Source organism: Peromyscus leucopus, chromosome 9 (assembly GCF_004664715.2).
Source record: "Peromyscus leucopus breed LL Stock chromosome 9, UCI_PerLeu_2.1, whole genome shotgun sequence".
In the NCBI taxonomy this organism is placed as follows: Eukaryota; Metazoa; Chordata; class Mammalia; order Rodentia; family Cricetidae; genus Peromyscus; species Peromyscus leucopus.
The window spans coordinates 93,940,031-93,963,167 of NC_051070.1; the positions used below are offsets into that span (position 1 = coordinate 93,940,031).

The following is a 23,137-nucleotide window of genomic DNA, read 5'->3' on the forward strand; positions in this document are numbered from 1 at the left end:
AAAAGTCATGCTGCAGGATCTTCCTCTGATGGATCTCCAGGAAAAGCCAGCAAGTGGTTTTGTTGTTTATTTGTTTCTATACAAGGCCAGTTACATCGGGCTCCCAGGGTCCAATGAAATTGACTGCAGCTTCTGACCTCAAAGAGGAAACAGCCTCAGACCAGATAGGGGCACATGGCATGGCTGTACTCCAGTGTAATATCACTTCCGGAGCAGGCGGTGGGCCAGATCCTGTCGTGTGATGACCTGGGTCAAGATGGTACCGTGGCCATCAGATGTTATTATTCTGTGTGCCTGACACAGAGCTGGTGTACTGGGAGAGGCAGAGGCAGAGTCTCAGGACTTTTACCTTTAGAAGTAGCAAACATGGCTCAGGCACAAAGGAGAAGCTGCTCTCAGCCTTCTTCCCCACCCTTGGCAGCTAATATCAAATTCTGCTATTTTTGGCTGAACATGAAAATTCGAGAGATTGCCCACCCTGCTCTAAAATCTTATCTCCATAGCATAGGACCAGCTTAGGAGGTAAAAGAGAAACAATTGATAAGATGTAGACTATGGTCCTATATCATGAGGGAGAGGACCAAAGTGTCCTTATCTAAGTTCCAGAGTGCAGAATAAAGGCTGCTGAACCGCCCAGTAGAAGAGCGTGATGTGTCCCACATCATCTCCAGTTAGTCTGAGTAAGATACATTAGAAGACTGAAGTCGAAGGGATGTGGAGGGGTGGGGGAGCTGGGAATGGAGAAGAGAAGTAAAACCCCAGGATTGCTCTACCCAGAGGTGCATGGTATGCCCAGCAGAAGTCAGGTCCAGTTCCACACTGTTAAAGGCTGGGATGCATCCTCAGTACCACAGTTCTGAGTCTACCTCAGTCTTCGCAAATCTATCTGTGGGTCCTCTGCTGTCCTATGCAAGCCTTTGGGCACAGGGGGGCTGTGTAGACATGATGTGTAACCCCATACTAAAGCAACACGGAAGGTCAGATAGTATAGTTTCTAAATATAGAGAACAAATGCAGAGTTAGAGCAGATATCCTGAGACGTCAGTGGCAACAGTTCATCGAATCAGGGCCTGAAGACAGCCATCAGCATATCATTGTCATCACCCAAGAAGGGAATGCTTTCTGATACTCCGATAATGCAGTTTCAGGGTGTGAAGACACAACTCATCTCCTCTGATGGAAACAAGGTCCTTAGGGTATAATTTAAACAACATGTTACCCCTGGAAGCCTAGACTGTGTTCCTCTATTAACTCAATCAGTACTTACCAAGAACCTCAGTGCTGCTCTGAGCACGTGAGGAGGCTGAGGAGGAGAGAGATTGCTCAGCTGTTAAGAGCACTGACTGGTGTTCCAGAGGACCCGAATTCTATTCCCAGGCTGTCCGGAGTCCAATCACACCAGGATAAAAAAAAATAAAATAGATAATTAAGAGGAAGAAGGGACCGCATGACCCCTCTCTTCTTTCTTTTTAAGAGGTCACATACAACGGCAAGAAGCACCGCCTCCTTTGGGCCCTATAGGCCAAGGTCAGGGGTGGAGCAAATACCACTGCATTGAGACATAAAGCAAACAAAAATTCTCAGCCCTTTAGAGTTTTCAATGAAGTAGCAAAAGAGAAGCAGGCAATGGCAAGTTCTCCTTAACGTTCTCACAGCACAGAAATGCAAGCAGACAGTTAGGGGGAAGCATTCTGTGGCTTTGCTTGCAAGCACCACTCCTCAAGGTGGACGGCTGCATCTCTGCTTAGCATGCTGCCTTTTCCAGAGTCTGTGAGAATGCTAAAAGGAGGAGGAGAAACAAGTCCAGGTCCTGGCTGGGTGTGCTTCCTGCACATGGGTAGTGATTTATCTCTTCTTTGACCCGAATGGTGAAGATATTCTGAAAGAGTTGGAAGAAATACAAGCAAGCAACAGACCAACTATAGAAATAAAAAGTTCACCCAAAGACACCTTATAAACGCCAACTTAATAAATAAAGGAGGCTAGCCATTTAAATTCCAGACAGGTTTTATGCTGGGCAAAGAGCCCATGGGGAGGGTTCACTCAAATGGAGCTGAGCCACACTCCACACCCTGTGTACACCTGGGTGATGGATAGAGGAGATAACTGGAGAGTACTTGCAGTCCCTGTAACAGCTCCAGGGTAGGTATCTGCTGTCTATCTTTACAGATGTTCCCACTGTGTCCATCTTTGATCTGATGACACTGCTTCTCTGATTGTCTAAAGAGCAGTAACCATGAGCTTCTATGGCTCAGTGACAGCCAGCCCATCTCTTCAGTACTCATCCATGCAGGGTCTCTGCCTGCTCCTGTGGGATCAGGCACCAGGCACCCCCATGGCAGCTGCACAATCTTCCATTAATGCTGTCTCCTTCCTGTCTCACTTCCCCACTCTCCATCTGTAGCTTCTCCCATATCCTCACATGCACACCTCCACTCTAGACTCCCAGTGTATGTCAGGGGAACCTTTACTAAGGAACTATCTGTTGTGCCCTGGATCCTTGCATTTCCTTCCTTGCCTGGGATATCCCCTCCCCCTCCTTGAGGGACAGAATAGTAGCAAGGCTTAAGAATGTCTCACTTAGAAGGCAGGTAATATGAGGAAATGCTCTCCCAGTCACTGATGCAAAATGATTCTCTCAGCTGTTCACCTGATAATCTTATTGTACAAGCAATATTGAGCACTGTGAAGAGTTATTAAATAACTTGAGACCACAGAAGAACAAAGGAACTAGACCCACAAAACTGCCCCACAAGCCCCATTTACCTTTGCTTAGTAACTAAGTAACTGATTTGAAATGGTCAGAACACTGATTCTCAACAGCTTCCACAGACTTCAGATACAGATTTAGCTCTGGGTACCCTACAGAGAATCTTTACATTTTGATAGTCCATCACTACCAATATTTTATCAAAACACTATGGTTTTCCTTCTAATCTGTGATTAGATCCATAAAATTTCTGCATATAACTTAATTTAGACTTAATACTTTTTTCCCCTAAGAATGAAGCTATAATTTTCCAACATGTCAGCAGTAAGATATAATCCATTGAACTGAATTGAGTTAAAATTTCAATGCACCCTTATTTAATAAAAAGCATTTTAAACTCACTGGGCTTCATAAGATGATAAGAAAATTCTTTAAAATCCAATAAAGATGGGAGTGTTTTAATAGGAATAAAATTTGAATGGGTTTCTGGAATAAAATCAGAATTTGAATATAATATTGAGGGTTACTAGGCCAAATCTATATGTTCCTGCTAAGTTTTGAATCATATTAAGAAATATTGCATTGCCTTACCGTGGCATCCCACAGTGCAGTGTCTTCGACTCTGAGATGGCTTTGGCTACACTGGGTCTTTTATAATTCCAATGCAAACTTCGCTGTATCTGTCTCTGTGAAGGATGTTATTGTTATTCTGATAGGGACTCAACTGGCCATTACTGTGGGTAGTGTGACATTTAAAGGAATTCTCTTAATCCATGAACAAAGAACATCTTTCTATTTATTTGTGTCTTCTCTATTTCATTAATGCCCTATGGCTTCATTTTGAACTCTACCATCCTGTTTACTGCTATGTATTCTGGTAACTACAATAAGCAGGCTCTCCCACAAAGAACAAAGTAGATGCACATGAGTGAATGGAGCCCAGAGAGCAGACCACACTGATAGCAGCTGACTTCAACAGAGAAGCCAAGGGTACACTGGGAAGGATAGGCCCTGTAATAGGTGATGCTAAGAAAGCTACATGTCCACATGCAGAAAAATTAGATGAACCCTTTACCTCTCCCATCATACAAAAGCCAGCTTAGTAAAGTCTTAATGTAAGACACGAGCGTCTGAGACTCCTAGAAAAGAACATGAGGGAATATTTCAGAACACAGCCTGAATGAGGATCATAAAACACATACACACAAGCACACAACCACCACCCCAACCCCACCCTCACACACTGCAACAAAGACAAAATGAGACAAAACTAAGAGTTTCTAGAAGGGGAAGGAAACAGAGAACAGAGTGGAGATGTAAAGTCGCCTATGGGAGGCAATTTCATAGAATGTTACTACTGAAGTCTGCCTCCCAAGTGAAGGTCTGTTGGGACATTAACTTGTTGCTAATGAAAGGTACCATATAATATCCTTAAAGATGTATTTGTGACACTTATTTACTACTACACAATTGTACCAGCCAAATGTCCTAACAGATATATGACAGCAGGTCCTATAAAAGGATATAGGGAATCCAAACTGTTGGATAGAAAAGTTTTTCCAAATAAAGCAAATTAAAACTGAGCAAAGAAGAGAACCATGACTCTCAAAAGAAGACACACAGATGATCAGCTGGTCTATGAAAAGGAACTCAGCATCATTAACCATCAGGGAAATGCTAACCGAACAACAGTGAGATGCCACGCGACTCCAGTCAGATTGGCTGTCACCACAACAATTGAAGATAGCAAGTGCTGATGATGCTGTGGGAGCAGGGACTCTTAGACACAGCTGGTGGGTATGTAAGTTAAATCAGCTACTGCTGAACACTGGGAATTCCTCAGGAAACTAAAATAGAGTCATGCTGTGAGTCGGTAATACCACTACTGAATCTACCCAAGCAATGGAGTCAGTGCATCCCAAAGATGCCTGTGCTGCACCACTGCCATATTCCCAAAAGGTGAGATGCAGGACACCTAGATGTCCACCAACAGATTAAAGAAGAATATGCAGAAGGCCATGGATGTTCTTCAGCTGTAACAAAACAGGATCCTGTCGTTTGCGGCAGCACATATGAACTACAGGATATTGTGAACAGAGATGAGCCCAGCACAAAAAACAAAACAAAAACAAAACAAAAAAAACAAAACAAAACAAAACAAAAAAAAAAACAACCCAGTATCACACAATGCAGCTCACACATGGACTCTTCAAAACATAGTTTTGGAAGCAGAATGGAAGCTGGAAGGGGTGGTGCACATCAGGAGTCTCACGGACCCTGCACATGCACATTACACACCAGGAATCTCAACAGGGTGGGGGAGAGGCTGAGGCAGGAGTATCTCCCTCTAAGCCACAATGGTGCTAAAACCAACCAATCAAGCACACATTCAATCAAATAAAAACAACAACAACAACAAAACAAAACAAAAAAACCAAGAAGCTAGGCAGTGGTGGCATACTACTTTAATCCCAGTACTCAGGAGGCAGAAGCAGATGGATCTCTGAGTTCGAGGCCAGCCAGGGCTACAGAGCTCATTCCAGGACAGCCAGAGTTATACAGACAAACTCTGTCTTGAATAAACAGGGAAAAAAGAAGAAATAAAGAGTAGGAGAATGGTCAGCAGAAGTTGGGGTGCTTAATAGAAGGTAGAGACAGCTGAGAGCTAACCATCTACCAAATAAAACCCAAACAGATCGACAGGAATCTCCACCTGCAGCAGACTAGCTTATGGCCAGGTAACTACAGACGTGGATATGATGAGTTGTCATGGCATGTAGAGCAAAGGCCAAGTTAACAGAACACACACTAAAGCACTGTTGACTTGTGGCTGCTGGGATCTACCAGACAATTTTCTTAGGACTCTGTTTCCTTAACCCATGAATCTCTATAATCAACTCTAGAAATTAGTGTTGGAAACCAAGTATATAAGACCCCAGGTGTAGCTCCGAGTTGACTTAGAGTTAGCAGGTACCAAATACAAAACCACATACAGGGCAACAGGAAAAGCTGTTTTCATCTCAAAACTACAGAAAGGGTAGGTATCAATTGTTATGATGAGTTTCGATGGTGTTATGAAAACAGTTGTATTAAGAAATAGTCTGTGATGCTTGATCACTGACCTATGCTCCATACATACTTTTAGAGATACATTTAAGACTTCTTGCTAAAACTTTTGTTTCATCAAAATAAAATATTCGTGGGAGGTAGAAGAAAGCAAGCCATACAGCCATTTATCCTTTATATGAATTATTGTATTTTATTTTGATAGCACACCTTAGCAAGTATATTGCTATGGATATCACTCTGTATGCTATGAATGTGTTGCTCTGATTGGTTAATAAATAAAGTGCTAACTGGCCAGTAGCCAGGCAGGAAGTATAGGTGGGACAAAGAGAGAGGAGAATTCTGGGAACAGGAAGGCTGAGTCAGGAGTCGCCAGCCAGACACAGAGGAAGCAAGATGTGAAGGCAGAACTGGGAAAAGGTACCAAGCCACGTGGCTAAACATAAATAAGAATTATGGGTTAATTTAAGTGTAGGATCTTGCTAGCAAGAAGCCTGAGCCATTAGGCCAAACAGTTTTAATTAATATAAGTGTCTGTGTGTTTATTTGAGTCTGAGTGGCTGCGGCCTGGATGGGATCAGAGAAAACTCCAGCTACAAGTGTGCTTTGCTGAGGAATTCCAAGAGAAGAAGGAAATACCAATTAGAGCTCAAAGGACCCCAGACAGCAGTGACCACCAGAACTTCACACTGGTGTCCACAGCTGTATCTAAAAACAAATATTTAAATTAATAAAATTTGTGTTTTGTTACTCTCTGAGTTAGGGGTGTTCTCAACACACCTAGGGGACCAGAAAACATTGGTTTCTGCTTGTGGCCATGTCAGAGGAGCAGCAGGTGGCAATTGAAGTTCAGGAGATGAATCCCTGATGGGTGACAGCATCTGTGCCCCCAGGCAGCCATAGGTTTCTAACTTTTGTTAACCAGGTGGAACTGGAACTTACCTAGCCAGGAAGCAGGGACCCTCACGTAGCCATGCTCTCTTCCTTCTCCTGTTTTAGACACCAGGCACATTTCCTGGTGACTCTCCATCACATGCATTTTGGGTGCCATTTGCATGTACACTGTGAGGTGATTGAGCAGCAAAAAGCTTTCCTGTGTCTCCCTGACTGCCTTCTGTGTGAGCACAGTTCCAGCTCCAGGGCCACCCCACCCCCACCCCCACCCCCGCAGCAGGTAACTGGCTTTCTGCTGCAGAGGATGTCCATCCTACCTGCCCATCCTGCTGTGAGTGAGTGCCCTCTCTTTCCTCCCACTTCTTTTCCCTTCCCCACTAGCAATCCTCCTGTACTCTGATCTCAACCATTTTATAGGTTCCATACACAAATGAAGTCCCAGCAACCATGCTGGTGGAGACCTGTAATCCCAGCCCCTGGAGACAGATGCAAAAGCTGTGCAAATTTAAGGACAGATTTGGATATACATTGAGGCTTTGCTTAAAACAAAACAAAACAAAACAAAAAACTAAAGGGCCAGAGAGAGGGGCCAGGGAGAGGGGCCAGGGAGAGGGGCCAGGGAGAGGGACCAGGGAGAGGGGCCAGGGAGAGGGGCATGCCTAGTTCAGTATCCAGCACCCCACAGGGCACCAGAACGCTGTGGGAGAGGGAGACATCAGGATCCCTGGGGCTGAATTCTCACAGATTCAACCATGATTCCACAAATGTTACCACCTCAGCTTTTAAGACAATCTAATACTTCTAATACTCCATCATCTATCCCCGTGATGAAGTATAGACGTCCTGCATTTCTTAGTTCATGGGCACTTAGGTGGCTTTCAGGGTTCAGCCTTTATGACTTAATGTCAGTCTATTTTTTTTTTATTAATTTTTTTCATTTATTTTACATACAAACCTTTCCCCTTCCTCCTCGCCTCCTGTTCCTCCCCATAGTCTAATTTTAATGCTAAAGTGTTTTCATTTAAATTGTATAGCCAGGTAGATATTTTACTAGGTGGTGATATTACAGGACATTTACAATGCTTCTTGGTCCTTCCCGCCTTTGAAGCTGAGTGGAGGTGTGTGATGTGTATGTGTGTTGTGTGTGTCATGTAAGTCCGTCTTTAAACAGTTCTCTCCCCCCGTTCCTTCCCCTCCCCAACTGATCTTTATGGAATGCAGTAACCTGCACACACAGCTGAAAAAAGTTACAATGGGAACCGTGTACCTGTTCCTGTAACATCAACTACAGCGGCTGCTCTCAGAGCGTATGTTCCAAAGTAGAGCAGACAAGAGGAACAATAAAGTAATAAACTGATCAACGATAAAATTTGGTAATTTCCACTCTTTTATGACAAATTTGTGGCTTTGAAGGAGGAGATGACAGGAAGTCCCAATCAAGCTGACTGAAATGTAAAAGCAAAGAAAGGCACAAGGAGGTCCAGGGTGGGAGGAGTCAGTGCCCCGAGAAGGGATGCGGAACTCCTTAGGGACCTCGCTTTCCGTGTCTTCAAGCCCAGGAACAGACTGGCTTTCTTGTTTTACAGCCAGTTTGACAGGCTTTCCACACTGTGACATTTAAAGCACACATACTCAAGAAGGGGTGGCTTCTGTTCAGTTAGGAAGAGTGACAGAGGCTTGTGGTCAGAGGGAACGGAAGGTGTGGAACTGAGAAAGTTAGGTTGGATAGAGCAGTCTGGGGAGCCCAGGGTCAAATTCTGGGACTCTTAGCAACCACTTAGAGCCTGTGGCTAGAACACAAGGCTTCTTGTTCGGTTAACTGGTGAAATGTACGTTCACAGCTCACACGTCATTTCCAGTGGCCGGAGGCCACACCGACTCCCAGGCTTTCTCTGAGTGGAAAGCTCATGGAGGCTTGGCTCTGTTCATAACAGGCGTGCAACCTGGGGTCCCAGAGGAGGGTCTGAAACCATGGGTTCTCAGCAGGGTTTGTGCTCTGTTCTGGACACCAGGCAGCGGCCTGCTCACAGTCACAGGGAGGAGCCCATGGGAAGCCCCCATGTTTCTCCAAGGGTGTACAGGTATGTGGAGCAGACACACCTGAGGCGGTGCAGATGTCCATCGCCCTCATCTATGTGTATTGATCCTCAGCATCATCATTGTATTACCATAGCAACACAAACCCTACAAATTCCAAGTGCCATGGTGGGGACCCCACTGTAGGACAGTCACCTATGAGGTAACCACACAGCACAGGAGACTCTGTGGAAAGGTTTGGTCCTTGCTACAGTGTGTGATGTTGCTGCTGGTGCCCCAGCTATTTTATTACTTATATGTGTCTTACTTTCACTCATTCTTTCTCCTTCGGGATATTCACCTTGTTTTCAGATATTCAAAGGTCAGATCCACCCTGGCCTAACTCAATATACAAGCAATACCCATGAGCAGTAAGCCTCCCACAGTTAACCCTTTCATCCACTGGAAATACCTTAAAAAAATAAGACAAAACCAGGCTCTTGGTTATCAGTGTGATCCAGTCACAGCTTAAGGAGAGCGCTCTGATGTGCAGATGTTCACACAGAGGTTATGGAGAGCACTTTTCAACAGGAGAGAACAGGAGCAGGAGAGGACAGGAGCAGGAGAGGACAGAAAAAGGAGAGGACAGGAACAGGAGAGGACAGGAGCAGGAGAGGACAGGAACAGGAGAGGACAGGAGCAGGAGAGGACAGGAACAGGAGAGGACAAGAGCAGGAGAGAACAGGAACAGGAGCAGGAGAGGACAGGAACAGGAGAGAACAGGAACAGGAGCAGGAGAGGACAGGAACAGGAGAGAACAGGAACAGGAGCAGGAGAGGACAGGAACAGGAGAGGACAAGAGCAGGAGAAAACAGGAGAGGACAGGAACTGGAGAGGACAGGAACCGGAGAGGACAGGAACAAGAGAGGACAGGAGCAGGAGAGAACAGGAACAGGAGGGAAAAGGTGGCCCTGGAAGGAGTTCAGTGGTTCCCAGAACACAAATAAAATGTGCCGCTGGGGGAAACAGGAAATGAGCTGAAGAGGACAGAGCTGGGCCAGGGGAAGACAGGCTCACAGGAAGACTTTACTGCAGGGAAAATATCAGGGACTCAGGGCAGAAGATTAAAAAGCAAACCAATGCGGTCACTACAGATACAGCCACAGAACAGAAAAGATGTGTCTCCTGGAGTAATGTGCAAAGGGAATACTATGGGATGGAGGAAGTCCCGTTCTCACCTACATCCAAGGGAGCAAAGGATGATGCAAAGAAACGACGTTTCCTTGTGAGTGTAAACTATAAAATGAGATCTTCATACGGACTGAGAGTGGGATACAAGTGAAGACAAGATGGAGCTGAAGTTTCTGCAGTTTGTTTTGGATGAATTTCCATCTAAACTTTCCATTCTGACGCATTCATCTTGGAATGAGTGAGCTTTTTCCATTCAACGTACACTACTTATCCAATACTAAACATGAGAAAGCCTTCTCAGCTGTGGCCAGCATCTGACTCTCTTTACCGTGGACCCAGTGCCCCAAAGCACAGTTAACTCCTCCAAAATAATCCACAGGGATTTAAATACAATTACCCTGAGGTTCACCAATCAGATCGCTCCAGAAGGGCAGCAGGAAGGTGGAGGAGTAATTAGCTTATGAGAGGCCCCAAGAGGTAACATTACTCCACTGTTTGACTTATGCATTACTTATACTTGACCCTGACAGGCTATTTAGCTGTACTTACACACCAAAACGCCTCCTTCTTCTTCCTGTTCTGGTATTTACAAAGACATGAGGTGGATACTACCTTCATATCCTGTAAGCCCTGGACACACAGCCTCATGGACGTTCTGGACTGTGAGCACACAAGCACCCAAGCCTTGTTAAACATTTGCCCAGCTGTTTAAGTAAGTTCTTCAAGTGTTACAGTGGTCTGGGCACTTAGCATCTCTCACTTCTTCTCTCCAGATGCTCCGAGGCAGTGACTACCTCTTCTGTCGGCTGTGCATAAGGAAAGAACTACAGGTGAGAAGGCTCATGGCTCCTTCCTATGTAATCAGAGATGGCTTAGGAAAAATTTCTCCCAAGACTTACCTTTTCATAAGCCGATACAAGCCTTGCCATACAGATCACAGGTATCTACGTTACATGGAGGGGCTGTAACTTAGGAGCTCAAAACTCTTGGGCTAGGATGAGTTCTTCTAGGCCTTGGCATGGTCAAGATCAATGGAGTTAAGAACTTGCCCATGCTCGCCGGCCAGCACATCCTGCAGGGAGGTTCAGAAGGAGCTTGTCCATTTGTTCCCATGCACACCGATGAGCCACATGAATCCTCTCTTGGGTTACTTCTTTCACTTGTCAAAATCAAAGAGAACATCCTCCAGAAGGGAAGAGAACATGTCCTCAGCCCCAGTGAACACAGAAGCTGACGACTACAGTACAAAATGCACTCACAGAGTTCTCTGAGCTGTAAATGCCACATGAGGAGGCCAAGGAAAGGAAGGGATTCTGAGGGGAGTAGGTGGCAGAGACAATGAATACCACCTGGGTTTGGGCTCTTCACACCTTCCAATCCTGCCATATCATTAGCCTAAAAAGCCCTTTCCGCACAGGAGACACCCAACCCCATCAGGTCTGTAACTGACTCAGAAGCTCCCAGTAACTGTTGTTTATAGATTTCTTTGACAATGAAAAGAAGAAACTGGATGGAGTCCCCAACACTAGTCCCTGTATACCAGTCTGTTAGCTGGGGAATTCACCCCAACTCAATCTCTCACCCAGTTTTTAACTGAAAGAGTTTGCTGCTGCTGTTTTTTGAGTCAGGGTCTGAAACTCCCTAGGTAGCCAAGGATGACCTTGAATTTCTATTCCTCCCCTCCCCCGCCTCCTGAGAGCTGGAGTTACAGGTCCATGCTGGTTTATGCTGTGCTGGGGATCAAACCCAGGGCCTCTAGCATGCTAAGCAAGAACTCTAACAACCAAGCTACAGCCCTAGCCTCAGATAATTTTGTAAAAGATTTTATTTTTAATTGTGTGTGTGAGTTGTGTGTGTGTGTGTGTGCATGAGTGTGCATGAGACTGCATATGTGTGAGTGTGCATGTATGAGTTATGAGTGTGTACAACAGTGAGTGAGAGTGAGTGGAGAGCGGGGCTGGAGCTGGAATGGCAGGTGCTTCTGAGCCTCCTGATGAGGGTGCTGAACTTGGGTCCCTGTAAGAGCAGTATGTGTTCTCAAGTGCTGGGCCACCTCTCCCTCCCTAGGAGGACTGTTTTAGATGGCACATCTGACAATATCACAGATGCCAGGTCTCATGGACTCATCAGGGACTCATCATCTACTATGAAGAACTGTTATTGATACGAGCTCACTCTGAGCAACAGGGACAGAAGTGGCCAAGGTCAGAGAAGAAAGCATGTGACTGGGGAGATGCTTTTTAAAAGACTTGCTGTCTGTCCTCTGAAACCAGGTAACTTCCATCATTCACAGACAGGAAGTGATCTCAGGAAATGGCCCATTTGCCTGCTAAAGAAAAGCATTCTTGAGGTGAGTAGTTGAAGCTTCCCATGAGAAAACCTGGTATTTTCAGCATGAGACAGAAAGGGCCTGTAAGCCTCCTTCTCTGTAAAGCAGAGCTAAGGAAAGAGTCTAGATACTGTCCTTCCCTCAGATCTTATCTAACCCCTGAACTGAACCAGGCTCAGAGTGTCTGGGAACCGAAACACTGGGTGGCACCTCAGGGTTCTGCTCTCACTGAGTGAGTGGTGGAAGCTGTACTTGGCCTGCTTCAAGGGAGGGTACCTTGTGGGGAACATGGAGGTTCTTGTGCTCAGAGATGAGCACTAGGGGAACCAGGCATGTCAAACACACAATGCTGTCCGTTGGAAGAAAGGGATGCATAACCTGTTATCTACTCAGAAGGCTGGGAGAGGATGTGGTTAATGGACTGGTGACCTTTTGTGCTGTAAGGTGGAGACCCCACTGGATCCTCCCCTGGATCCTTATTGTGATCTTGTCAATATAGAGAACCTATTTTTAAGTCACATGTAGTCAATCTATAGAACCTATTTTTATGAAAGATGTCATGTGTACTTTACAAAGAGTTTTGATGTAGTCATGCCTTAAACTTTATTGTGACACAGGATTGAGTTAATTGTCATCAAGGATGTCTTCACCAAATTGTGCTATGTTTGAATCTGCCTAAAATAAACCACTCAGGGTCAGACTCCTGGAGCTGGAACCAGCACCAGCGATTGAATCGTGTTGGACCAAGGCTACCTTCTTGCCTCCGTGGACCATTACTCTGCTGCCTGTGGCAGTCCCAGGGACAGCTACAGTACATCAGCACCCTCATGGGCCCAGGGATGAGGCATCATCTAGACACCCAGCTTTTCCAGAAATAATCTGTTGAATATTGTGTGGGTTGTATGCTGGGAGAGAACCACAAGGAGGAAGTTCAAAGGGATTGTATCCAGCTCACAAAAATGCTAGAGTTCATGTGTTTCTATCTATGGAATCTGACCTTCCATGATGGAGGGATGTCATTCTGCACACTATCATTTTCCACAGCCACTTCACCCACCCTCAGCTCTTTCCAGCCATGCCTGGGCCCTGCTCCCAAGAGTGTGTTTTGCCTTTACTTCTCAGGAACAAAGTCTCAAGTCCATGGTCTCCATGCTTTCCAAAACCTTTGGCTGAAGAAAGTGGTTTTTAGGGAGAATTATCTGAGGTCTCTGAGGACCAGTTATTTGTCTTGACACATTAACATTTATTTTCATATTATCTCAGAGAATTTGGGAACTGTATACCTGGAGATACTGTGTGGTGCCTCAGGACTGTTTTCACGGAGCACTGAAGGACACACTTGGCGTGCTATGAGAGGTTATCTAAAGCTCCCATGCACGAAGTGTCTCTCACGTCCTGAAGACAGTGAGGCTGGGAACTGGGCTGTGTGTGCTGGAGGCCTGCTGGCTTCAGCTCACGAACTTTTCCTATGCCTTGTGGGGACTCTCTTCTCTAGAGGGACTTTTAGGTGAAGGGGCAGCTGCATCATCAGACAGTTTAGTGCAAGGGCCTCAAATGATTTTCCCTTAGACTTTTACTACTTATATGTATTTACTTACAACTCAAAGAGCTGTGCATGAAATTATTTGTAAGTGCTCATAAAATCTTCTTTTTTCCAAAATATATGGTATTTGATAAAATAAATTCAAGAAATCTGTCACTTATCTGCCATGGCTAACGTGAGTGGGCTCACGTGTGTAGTTTCCCAAAGATGTGATAGCCAAGACTATTCAGATAGTGCCAATAACACTAAAACAGCAAAAGTCAGAGTCACAGGTGAGCATGAGCACCGGGCTGGGACAATTTTCAGAGAAGTTGACAAAATAACTTTCTTCTCAAAAATGTCTCCTTTGAAATCCTGCCTCAGAATAAAAGTAGTTTTCAAAAGTCCTTGGGAAAGGTTAGTTCCTGAAAAATGGAAACTGTCGTGAGTCCCAAAACTCTCAGCTAAACAGAATCCTGACTTAGGTAGGGAAATCATTTCAGCAAACACAGTGGAATTAATTTAATGGAATTTAATTATAATTAACTCCCCAAGTTATTATCACATATGTAACAGATGGGATATCTACTCTGTGACAAGGATTAAGTAGTAAATGTAAAATTGAGAATAAGATGGTCATGGTCCCTCAGTGAAGACCATGGAGACATCATAGCCAAGCATGGTGGCATGTATCTTCATATGTGCAGGAGCAGGAAGACTGCAGGTTGGAAGCCACTGGGCCACATGGTAAAACTGCCTCAAAAGAAAGAGAAAAAGAAAGCACCGTGGATAATCACCAATTGAGAAATAAAAACAAATATGATACCTTCCGAGGGTTAGACCATGACTTATGGAAACTGCTTGTCTAGGAGGCCGTGAGCTCAGTCCTCATTGTTTCGAAACTAAATAAATAAAAGTAGGCTCCTTCAGTTTGGGCCTGGTGCCTCTTTTGTGAAGTGGCTGCTGAGGAGACTCTGGCACTCACCACGGCCGACGAGAAACCCAAGGAAGGAGTCAAGACTGAGAATAATGATCATACTAACTTGAAGGTGGCAGGGCAGGATGGTTCTGTGGTGCAGTTAGAGATTAAGAGGCACACACCACTTAGTAAACTAATGAAAGGCTATTGTGAACGACAGGGTTTGTCAATGAGGCAGATCAGATTCCGGTTTGATGGGCAACCAATCAGTGAAACAGATACACCTGCACAGTTGGACATGGAGGATGAAGATAGGATTGATGTGTTCCAGCAGCAGACAGGAGGTGTCTAATAAAAAGGGAACCTGCTACTTTACTCCAGAATTTTGTTATAAACCAAGAATACATTCACAATTAGAAAGCCGCAATTTGGTTCCCCCACATCCTGACTACTACAGTATAGTTTTCTCTCTTCTTTCATTTCCCTGTCCCCATTTCTTTATTGTACATAAAGTAACTGGTGTGTGTGCACAAGCATTTGCACTTTTTTCTTATTCTTTTTAAAACTAAATGGCCAATGTTCTGTTTTGATTGACATCAGATGGAGATGGACCAGGGAAAGCACTGGTTCTGTGAAAATATCCCCCTGTCTCCATTAGTGGCATGCTCATTCAACTCTTTTCTTTAAAGTCCAGTAAGTTATTTTGCTCTCAACATTTTAACAAAAGAACCCAGCAACAAAATCCTTACATACCTTGTTTGATTGGAGAATTTTAATGTTTTTCATTTATCATTGTAAGACCAAGGACAATTTTATAACTTTCTTGTACGTAGCTGTTACATGTAGGGCAATCTGTCTTTAAGTAGGGGTAAATTACTCTAGAACAAAATGATCCTAGATAGTTTTCCCTTCAAGTCAAGCATCTTGTTGTTTAAATAAACTTCTTGAAATGGGCAAAATGGTTACCACTGGCCTAGAAGTTCTTCTCGAGTTTCTGCTACCTGTTTTTATTAGGTTCAACACTGTGAAAGTCACATGGACGTAGGCCACACTGTTCTGCTGGGAAGCCATGAGAGTGTAGTGGTGTCAATCCCCAGACCCCTGACTTGATTCCTGGTGTGTGTGTGTGTGTGTGTGTGTGTGTGTGTGTGTGTGTGTCTACTGTGTAAATTCAGGGGAAATGTGACTCAGCAGAAAGAAAACAAGGCTAGGGCAAAGGGCGCCAGACTGCCGGAACCACAGGAAAGGTTTAGTCTATCTGTGTGCATGTATTTCAGGCAGGGTCAGAACCTCTGGGACAAGTACCAGTGGACACCCGTGAAAAACTTACAGTCTAACTCAGCTGTACACGGTTTCAGGACAAGCTGGGCACCATGGCTTCTCCTAGTCTAAGCCCCCCTTTGTGTCCTGTCATGTTAATTTTAAGAAGTGCCTGTCTTCCTGGAGAGCTGGGGCACAGCACTTTCCCATCAAGAAAGAAGGTGAAAGAACTCTCATTAGAAAGCCCTGGATCTAAACAGACCATTGCGAGAGCTACTCAGTCAAAATGCTTAGCAACATTTTCCAGCTTGAACAACAGAAAAGAGCACATGGGTGTAATAAAACGGAACAAGCAGCCATGAAGGGACAGAAAGCAAGAGAGACAGACAGCTGTCCAACTTTCCCAGCAAGCCTGGAATCCGGCTTGTGAGTGTGGCCTGGCAGCCCACATCTCTCCTCCACTGGAAGACTTTCTGCTGTGGTACCCTCATCGGCGTTTCCTCCAACTCCCCTGTTGGTGAAAACTGATAGCCAGTTCCCTAGACATCTGTGGAACTAAAGAGGTTTCAGAATCCCCTAACATCTATCATCTCCAAGGACCCCTCGGCAGAGCATGGAAAGAGATGCCTGTGTGTCGCAGAGGACCATCCACGGTTAGGCTGGCCCCACCTCCTGCCTGACACACTGGGAAAGGCATGCACTTTGTTGCCCCAAGATCTGCATTTGGAATTAGACTCCACGTCTAACTAGCTGTTAAACTCTGTACTCTCCCTAAGCTTCATGGTGTTTATCTGTGAAACAGGACTTATACTAACGGTCTGACAGTCATGCCAGGATGCTATTAAAATGTGACCGACACAGATCGACCCATGCGGTGCTGAATGCATGCTTTTCCTCCTTATGTGGTGTGTGCTACCTTTATCATGTTCCCTGTGTTCTAAACTTAGAACGGCTCCGTGCTCTAGGAATCATGTCAGAATGCAATACAAGAACATGTACACACACTGCATCAAGGACATTGTTAAAATCAGGATCTTAACTATGTACATCAAACTGGACTTTAGTTCTCAATCCTCCTGCCTCAGCCTCCCAAGTACTGTGATTAGGAGCATGTGCCAGCAGCCCCAAGAAGAAGACTCTTAGATGCCACAACAGGGACAGCATAGCACAGCAGCCGTTCAGGGCAGCTCATGCTCTGGAGTAGGAGGCCGGAGGCACACTGAGTGTGAGGAGGGAGCAGGACACCGGGAGCTGCGATGGGAAGTGCTCCTATTTACTTCCGAGATGGAAGGTTCTGGAGTCTCTACAATCCCACACTGCTGACAAGAACCTCATTTCTGGGGCAGAGGACTGTTTTCTTTCTAGCTGAGCAGCAGACACAGATGTAAACCAAGTATCAAGGACATGCATCAGAAGTCCCATCATCCACCATCAGCACCCATGGAGCAGCCACCTGCCGCTCACTCCATTCTGTTCTGTATTTACTGCTCTGTCTGTCACCCACGTATGTGTGTTGCTACATATTGAGAATTCATGGCCCTTGGATATCACTTTTACTAATTTTAAGACATAAAACTTTTGCTTGTTTTTTAACGAGAGGAAAGTCAGTGGGTACCTCCTAAGATCTCACTCTTCTCTTAGGACCTAAGGCCCAGCATTTTATACTTCCTTCTCCCTCTCCCTTCCTCTCCCCTCCCCGTCTCCCTCTCCTCCCCCTCCCTCCCTGTGAGACAGGATCTCACTATGTAGCCCTAGCTAGTTGGGGACTCACTTATTTATACCAGGCTACTTGACTCAAACTCACAGAGATCTGACTATGTCTGCCTCCCAAGGGCTTGGAGTTCTCTCTTTGATGACCGGTTCATAGACTGTCTTAACAGCAGCTCCTTTTAATGAGTTTCATTGAGGCTGGAGGGATGGCCCAGTGGTTAAGAAAATCTGCTGTTCCTATAGAGGACCTGGATTCAGTTCCCAGCATCCACAGGGTGGCTCATAACCTTCTAAGACTCTAGTTACAGAGGACCCATTGCTCATGATTCATCCATTACTGACCTCCATGGGTGCCTGCATACATGTTGTATAAATGCATACATGCAGGCAATCACTCAAACACATAAACATGTCTTAATGAATTTCACCTATGCAACTTCACTTGATTTGACTGTAGTAAAAAAAAAAAATGGAACAAGTCATTGATAGGGGCAAGAAGGAAGCCAGATTTGAGGATTCCAGCCTGAATCTCCTTTCTCTGCCCTTACTCTGGCTACTTTTCAGACTTCAGCCACTCAGTACCTTCCTGCAGGCCTTCTGAAGACAAAACAAAACAAAGAAATCTTCAAACCTAATAGTAATCCCCTCAAAGGTTGAATCCTACGCAGCAGCTGGCATCTCATTCAGCTTGTTCTAGAAAATGCAGTGCCAATGTGGCTCAAGCAAACAGCAACAGCATCTCGTATGTTATTAGTATGTGAGGGGAAAGGAGCCTCAGATATGACATCGCTCTGCTTGTACAGGGACAGAAGTGGAGCCACCAGCAGACCGAGGGGTCTTAGAAAAGTGAATGGCATAGGCAAAGGCCAAGGTTGGATTTGGGATGGCCTGACTCATATTTCCATGTCATGTCTTCCCAACAGAGTCAGTATATCATTTCCATAAAGGGGAACAATATTTGGACATTCGTGGGCTACAAAGTCTTATTAAGCCCCAAACATGCTCTAGGCAATATGTAAACACGACTGTTTTGCATGTCGATAAATTTTGATTTATAAAAACAGGAGGTAAGCAGGGTTTGACCATAGCCAAGTCTACCTCTCTAGAACACTCCACCCCCAAAGGAATCTGTGGGAAATGGAGAGGAACATGACGCTGAACTTGCGTACCTGTCCAGCAAGGTGCATCAGTGTGCGATACCAATTGCTCTCCTCCGGATGACATATATACACTGAATGTTCCGTAAAACCAGAAACAGAAGTAGCCCAAAGTTGCTGGGATTTGTTGTTGATCAATTTGGAGGCTTCAGGCAGCCTGGGAGTATAATCTGCTATATTCCCAGGATAGGATCCTATTTCTTAATTTTTCAGTCATATCAATGAAATATGCTTCCTATGTGAGAACAGAAACCTGCTAGGATATGCTGTGTGTCAGGCGGAGAGAAGGTTGCTAAGTATTTCAGGGACTCTCATGATCCTATGCTAAGGCCAGAAACCTAAAACACAGGGGAGATGAATTACAATTGGGTCATTCCAAGATGGAAAACAAGGCAGAATTTAGCGGACATGATCACTCTGTGATGGTGATTTATATCCATGTCACCAAATCCCAACTGTCTGTCTGTCATTCATCCTCTGCTAATTTTGATGGCCCTATTGCTAATGCGAAAGGGATCTTTAGGTGGAACAAGCTCCCCTGTACCTGTGTGTGAAGAAGGAGGCAGGAGGAAAAGTTGAGCACCATGAACAAAATAGAAAACAAAGTTAAAGCACTACTTCAAATAATGAACTTTTTAGAGACAAACCAGGTATTTGAAGGGATTTTCACAGGAGCAGCAGGACATGAAGCACCAAGAGAGAGGGCGACACTGAGCTCTAGCTGATTCTTAGAAAGAATGAACATAGAAAAACACATCACTAATGTCCGCCACATCACAGGAGCCAACACTCCTTCCATCTCCAGATAACAACTACACGCACTTCCCCAAAGTTAGACAAGCTCATTGGTGTCACAGCTCGGTCTTCAGACAGAACTCTTAAAAACCATATAATACGAATACTTTCTATAGGCTTGAAATTCTCAGAATCTTTTTCCTTTCTCATAGCACTTCTTATACATCAGTCAAGAAATGATCTTGGGTTAGAAGCAACTCAGCACAGAACCCAAGGTAGCAGGGGACCCAGCAAACCATGTGACAAGAGTTGACAGACAGCATCATCGGTAACACAATACCCAGGGGAAAATCACGTGAATTAGACTCTAGCTTCAGGAGAACCAGTGGCCTTTACAGTTCCATCTCTCACTTCGAAGTGCACGTTCTAGTAGTCAGTTTCTTCCAGGGACCTCAGCCTCATGTGCTGACCACCGCTGTGCCTTGATAAAAAATGGCAAGTGGCTCAGCTGCTTAGCATACATCAAATCCTAAAGTTCACCTTTTAGGTCACATCACATTTCATCATCACTGCACCTATTTCTTCCCACAGAATTTCCGGTAGAATTCTAGACCGAGAGAAACCAACATAACGGAAAGGAGCCTGTTTACCAGACTGTTTTGACCTCGCCAGGGCAAAGGCCCCCAGTACTTACTGGCTGGTGAGGGAGTACTGCATCCACTCGGAGGTGGGTGGCCATGGAGACCGTGGAGTGGAGGCAGGGAGAGTCCTCCGATGACAGGTGGGAACAGGATTGGGTAGGGTGCCGCTGGGTAGTGAGTCATGTGTCCACGCACTGCCGGGACTGGGCATGCGTGGCTGCTGGTGCTCATGCTTCAAGCTTCACTGAAGGTCAGGTGCTCTAGGGCGGGCACACATCACTATAGGTCCCAAACCACACACAAGAGGCAGACGTGGGCAAAATGAGGCTGAACAAGGTCCTGGCCAAAGCAAGAGGGTTCACCTGCTGATCTGGCTTCCTCCGTGCCGGCTCTCTCTGCCTCCCATTTTGCTTTGTTGATGACAGGAAGGGGCTGATGTTGGCCAGCTGCTCAGCTTAGGGTTCAGTGGCACCAGGGACCTTCAGATTCCAGGGCTGTTAATCCTGTAAGAAAACAAGCAAACAAACAACCGATGCATCACAAATCTAAGATATTTCTCACTTTATCAAATTATTGTACAAAAAATTATTAATAATTCAGAACTCCAAATTCCTTCTTGGTCCCATGTATTTACTATTTTATGGTTTTGATTTTTCTCAAATTCAAGCACTATAGTATAAGCTAAACATCTACATATAATTTTATCGTGACTGATCCTCTTTTATTTAACTACAAGCTCCTTTCTGAACTCTGTTCCCTATAGTCCACCTCTCCTTGCCTCATGTTTCGCCATGGCCACGTGAAAGCATTTATTTTCCTGTCCCCATGCTCACAGTGTTTGTCCTGTTTGCATCTATGCTTCAAGCCCTTAGAAGAGCGCCTGAGCATGAACAGGCACCCGGTAAGCATTTGCTGAATGGATAAAAATCTTGCTCTTTAGGGAAACTGCTTGTGTGATGCAGCCTAGCCTATGTGCCACCAAGCTTGCACATCCTGTACAGGAACAAGTTTGGATTTCACTGTGGCCGTTTGGAATAGCACACAAACAGGAAAATACAGCTGCAAGAGAAAGCTCCATTTTAATGTGAAGAACGCTAAGGAACCCAGTGGGACATTTTAGGTCAGTTTCTTCTTGTTATTACGCCCATAAGAACAATACCAAGGTAAATAACACTAAGGATATTTGAAGAAGCCCCGGAAAGTCATATTAACTCATATTTATATAAATTACATATGAAGTAATGTTACTTGGGGGTGACAACGCTCCCCTGAGAGCCATAGACTATCCAACAAAAACTCCAGCACCAGACACGAGAAACCTTCTTTTGAGTTGTTTAGGAGAGCTCAAGAGACTCAAGAAATACAGGCAATTGCCACTGCCTTTGGTTGCCTCCCAGAATTTTAAGGTAAGTTCCCACTGCTGAAGACACCACACGTTTCAGACACAAGATTTGGAAGAATTAAGCTAGAATTGTGTTGCAAGCCTCATGTTAGAGGACCAACTCTCATACATAGTACTAGAAAGGGCTGTGCAAGCTGTCAAGAGAGAAAAGCAATCAATACTCTCACCCAGATGTGACATCTACAGACCACAATGATGATCAACATGACAAGATATCCTTTAAGGTGCAATAGCAGCATTTATAACTTGGGAGCAACCAACAGCTGTATAATTGGACTTAAGGCTCACTCAATAGGAGGGAATTCATAAATGTAACTGTAAACATAGCCAACTACCTGGGGAGAACCCACTACTGCCATTTTCCTAAACCAGCAGAGTTTCCAAGTACATTCTAAATACTTATCCTTATACTTCAGAGAACAGTAGCCCTCATTCCTCAGCAGAGAAGCTTCTTTTTGCATAAGACAGAGAGTATTACAGAAATCCACAACTGTTCAAAAATGCAGAGAACTGACCATACTGAACCTAACCCTAACACTTAAAACAACCCTTCCATCTAAGGCTCAGGGAACTTTCAATAAGGGAACACAAAGACTGGGAGAGCAAGAGGACCAGGACGTCTGCTAAGGGATTGTGTCTTCGGAATAGGACAGGGGAGCTACAGATCCCAACAATGTGATTGCCTAAACAAGACTGCACAACGAAAACCTAGTTAACATGCCAAGAGGGGTTAGGGAAACCTCACAAGGCTCCACCCCTTGATGAAGAGCTATGAAAATTAATGATTGCCCAGGCTGAGAATTAGTCTTCCCCAGGGATGTGCCTCCTAATTGGTTAACCAATACCAAGTGAAGAGTCAGCCTTAGAAACGTGTACAACCAACATTGAATGGACTCAACAGGTTGCATTTGTAAATTCATATGTATATGTATATAGAAAAATTTACCATGTAATTATTTTAAAATGTATGCCTATACTATCTTCTAAGTTCTATACATTGTATTCATCTATTAAACATGGATTGTTTAATATAAATCATCAAGCCATTTACTCATTTCTCCATCTATTCCTACCTCACTCAATTTATCCATTCATTTATCTACCCATCACCTCATCCCTCCATCACTCCAACACTCATTCCATTACTATATCTTTTTCTCCCTCCATCAGTGTGAATGATGGACCACTGTCTGTCTGTCCACTCACTCATCCATCAGTCTTGACTAACTGTCACGTGTCAGGTACGAGTGCAGACATTGGAGATGTGTAATATGGTCCCTGTACTCATGGGGGATTTACAATCTTGGTAGAAGTTATGTCCTTAATGGGGGCTCAATTGCTCAGCCTCTACAAAGCATATTCCACGAATTATCTACCTAGCATTTTGAGAGTGGGGATGGGAGAAGCCTCACCTCAGTTCTCAGTACTGACTGTATACTTCACATGATTAGCATTACCATGGTAACCACATTCAGCAGGATCTTCCAAACTTTGGAGCCCACTGGTTGACAAGCTCTGAACTCAGACTCTGGGAGCTTTTCAGTTGTACAGAGAAGGATTCTAGAGCCAGATGCCCAGGTTCAAT

General features: G+C 44.8%; 1 protein-coding gene across 1 annotated transcript in view; it reads right to left on the reverse strand.

The window, feature by feature from the left end:
• The window catches only part of Rarb (retinoic acid receptor beta), a 648,871-nt gene that overhangs the window by 320,096 nt on the left and 305,638 nt on the right, over positions 1-23,137 (reverse strand). Inside the window, exon 2 of the mRNA XM_028875672.1 lies at positions 20,204-20,653. Within this exon, the coding sequence (XP_028731505.1) occupies positions 20,204-20,381 (178 nt within the window). The 5' untranslated portion in view covers positions 20,382-20,653. The remainder of the gene's footprint in view (positions 1-20,203; positions 20,654-23,137) is intronic.